General features: G+C 51.0%; 1 protein-coding gene across 1 annotated transcript in view; it reads right to left on the bottom strand.

Moving 5' to 3' along the window:
* PRKAR2B (protein kinase cAMP-dependent type II regulatory subunit beta) overlaps nt 1–1,898 on the bottom strand; it is a 21,323-nt gene extending 19,425 nt beyond the window's left edge. The window contains exon 1 of the mRNA XM_010728738.1: nt 1,849–1,898. Within this exon, the coding sequence (XP_010727040.1) occupies nt 1,849–1,898 (50 nt within the window). The remainder of the gene's footprint in view (nt 1–1,848) is intronic.
* Between the last annotated feature and the right edge of the window lie 476 nt (nt 1,899–2,374).

Genomic DNA, 2,374 nt, shown 5'->3' with positions numbered 1-2,374 from the left:
CGCCGGTCGGAAGGGCCCCGCGCTGCGCAGCGCAGCTCGGAAATAATCCGCGGTATTCTATACAACTGAGAGGGAGTTTCAAAATTATGCAATTTTGGGGCTTTCCAAGAAGATAATTGTTGTTGGGTTTTTTTTGTGCTGTTCCAAACATCCTCCCCATCTGGCGAGCTACTACTAAATGGCGCTGGAGCTCCTGTGGCAGCTCGGTAGTTCTGAATTTCGGGTTTGCCCGCGGCTGGGAAAGTAAACGACAAAGAAAAGGCATTTCTACAATGTAGAGAGAAAGGGGTCCTTAACCGTCGCCCCTGGGAGCTGTGGGTCCATGGAAGGCGCTGATAGCGGCCGCCAAAGGGAACGCTGTGCTTACTGTCAGCGCAGAAAGCTCGTGCAATGGAAGGAAAAAAACACGCTCAAATCATAGCTGGCCATCAACAGACAACGCGCACTGCGGGACAGCCCGAGGCTTGGCCTCTCCAGGAGACAGTCCTGGTAGCCGTACCGCTCCGCTCTGTGGGCGCTGAAGGGACGTCGCTCCCAGAGCACGGTGCCTTCTGCAGGGCAGAATGGGGACAGCGCTTTACGTAGGTGTGCCGACCCCGGCCTGTTGAACTGAAAAATGCTCTGTGCTTAACTATGCAACAGGAGAACCCTTTGCAGGTCATTCTCCCAGTTTGAGAATTCAATATTTGAACAAATGGAGCCTTGGCAGAAGACCTGTGGATACACGGGTATGCAAACAGGCTACAAAGCTTGTGCACTGCCACTTGCAAAGCAGAATTCCCATTCACGTTCCTGCCTACCCCAGTGGGAAAGGAGTGGCACACACAGGCCGGATGGAGTGGCTACAGAAGATAAAAAATCGTGTTTTGGAAAAAGACTGCCTGCCTCAAGGCTAACACCTTGGTGGAGGAGCGTGTTTCCACTCCACTAAGTGCTTTTTCTACCCAAAACAAAAAGTGTTTTCTCAGTCTAGTTGTAAAATACACTTGCTGTGAGGGTTGACAGTTATTTAGAAAAACTTGTGCATAAATAGTACACACAAAGCACAGTCCTCCCAGATCCACTGGCCCAGATTCAAGAGACAAATACCACTACTGAATTAGAGCCAGTATCAGTATCACACCACCTTACAAAGAACACAACAATGGGAATCCTACTTAGGATCTGGATTAGAACTTCATAAATATGGGAGTCTGAATTGTTTTTAAGATTGTAGAACCAGAAACATAGCAGCTTCCTTATTTTCAAATCTACCTTTTCTTTTTTGCATATGGAAAGTTTAGTCAGAGAAAATCATAGAATCATAGAATCACCAAGGTTGGAAAAGACCTAAAAGATCATCCAGTCCAACCATTCACCTATTACCAATAGCTCCCACTAAACCATGTCCCTCAACACAACATCCAGTCTTTCCTTGAACACCCCCAGGGTCGGCGACTCCACCACCTCCCTGGGCAGTCCATTCCAGTGCCTGACCACCCTTTCTGAAAAGTAATACTTCCTAATGTCCGGCTTGAATCTCCCCTGCCGTAGCTTGAAACCATTCCCTCTGGTCCTATCACTAATGACACGAGAGAAGAGGCCGACCCCCAGCTCACTATAACCTCCCTTCAGATAGTTATAGAGAGCAATGAGGTCTCCCCTGAGCCTCCTCTTCTCCAGGCTGAACATTCCCAGCTCCTTCAGCCTCTCCTCATGTGGCCTGTGTTCCAGACCCCTCACCAGCTTTGTTGCCCTCCTTTGAACACGTTCCAGGGCCTCAATGTCTTTCTTGCAGTGAAGGGCCCAAAACTGGACACAGTACTCGAGGTGCGGCCTCACTGGTGCTGAGTACAGGGGAACAATCACCTCTCTGCTCCTGCTGGCAACAGTGTTTCTGGTGCAAGCCGGGATGCCATTGGCCTTCTTGGCCACCTGGGCACACTGTCGGCTCATGTTCAGCAGAGGATCAATCAATACCCCCAGGTCCATTTCCTCTATGCAGTCCTCCAGCCACACCGCTCCAAGCCTGTAGCGTCGCCTGGGGTTGTTGTGGCCGAAGTGCAGGACCTGGCATTTGGTCTTGTTGAACCTCATCCCGTTGGCTTCAGCCCAGCTCTCCAGCCTGTCCAGATCCCTCTGTATGGCCTCGCTACCCCCAGGCAGATCCACACTTCCAGCCAATTTGGTGTCATCTGCGAATTTACTGAGGGTGCACTCGATGCCCTTATCCAGGTCATCAATAAAGATATTGAAGAGGACAGGCCCCAGCACCGACCCCTGGGGAACACCACTCACGACCGGTCGCCAGCTGGACTTAAATCCATTCACCACCACTCTGAGCCCGGCCCTCCAGCCAGCTTCTTACCCAGCCAAGAGTGTACCCATCCAAGCC

This window comes from Meleagris gallopavo, chromosome 1 (genome assembly GCF_000146605.3).
Source record: "Meleagris gallopavo isolate NT-WF06-2002-E0010 breed Aviagen turkey brand Nicholas breeding stock chromosome 1, Turkey_5.1, whole genome shotgun sequence".
Lineage (NCBI taxonomy): Eukaryota > Metazoa > Chordata > Aves > Galliformes > Phasianidae > Meleagris > Meleagris gallopavo.
The sequence above is the reverse complement of the archived record's forward strand: the minus strand, read 5'-3'. Positions and strand labels throughout refer to the sequence as shown.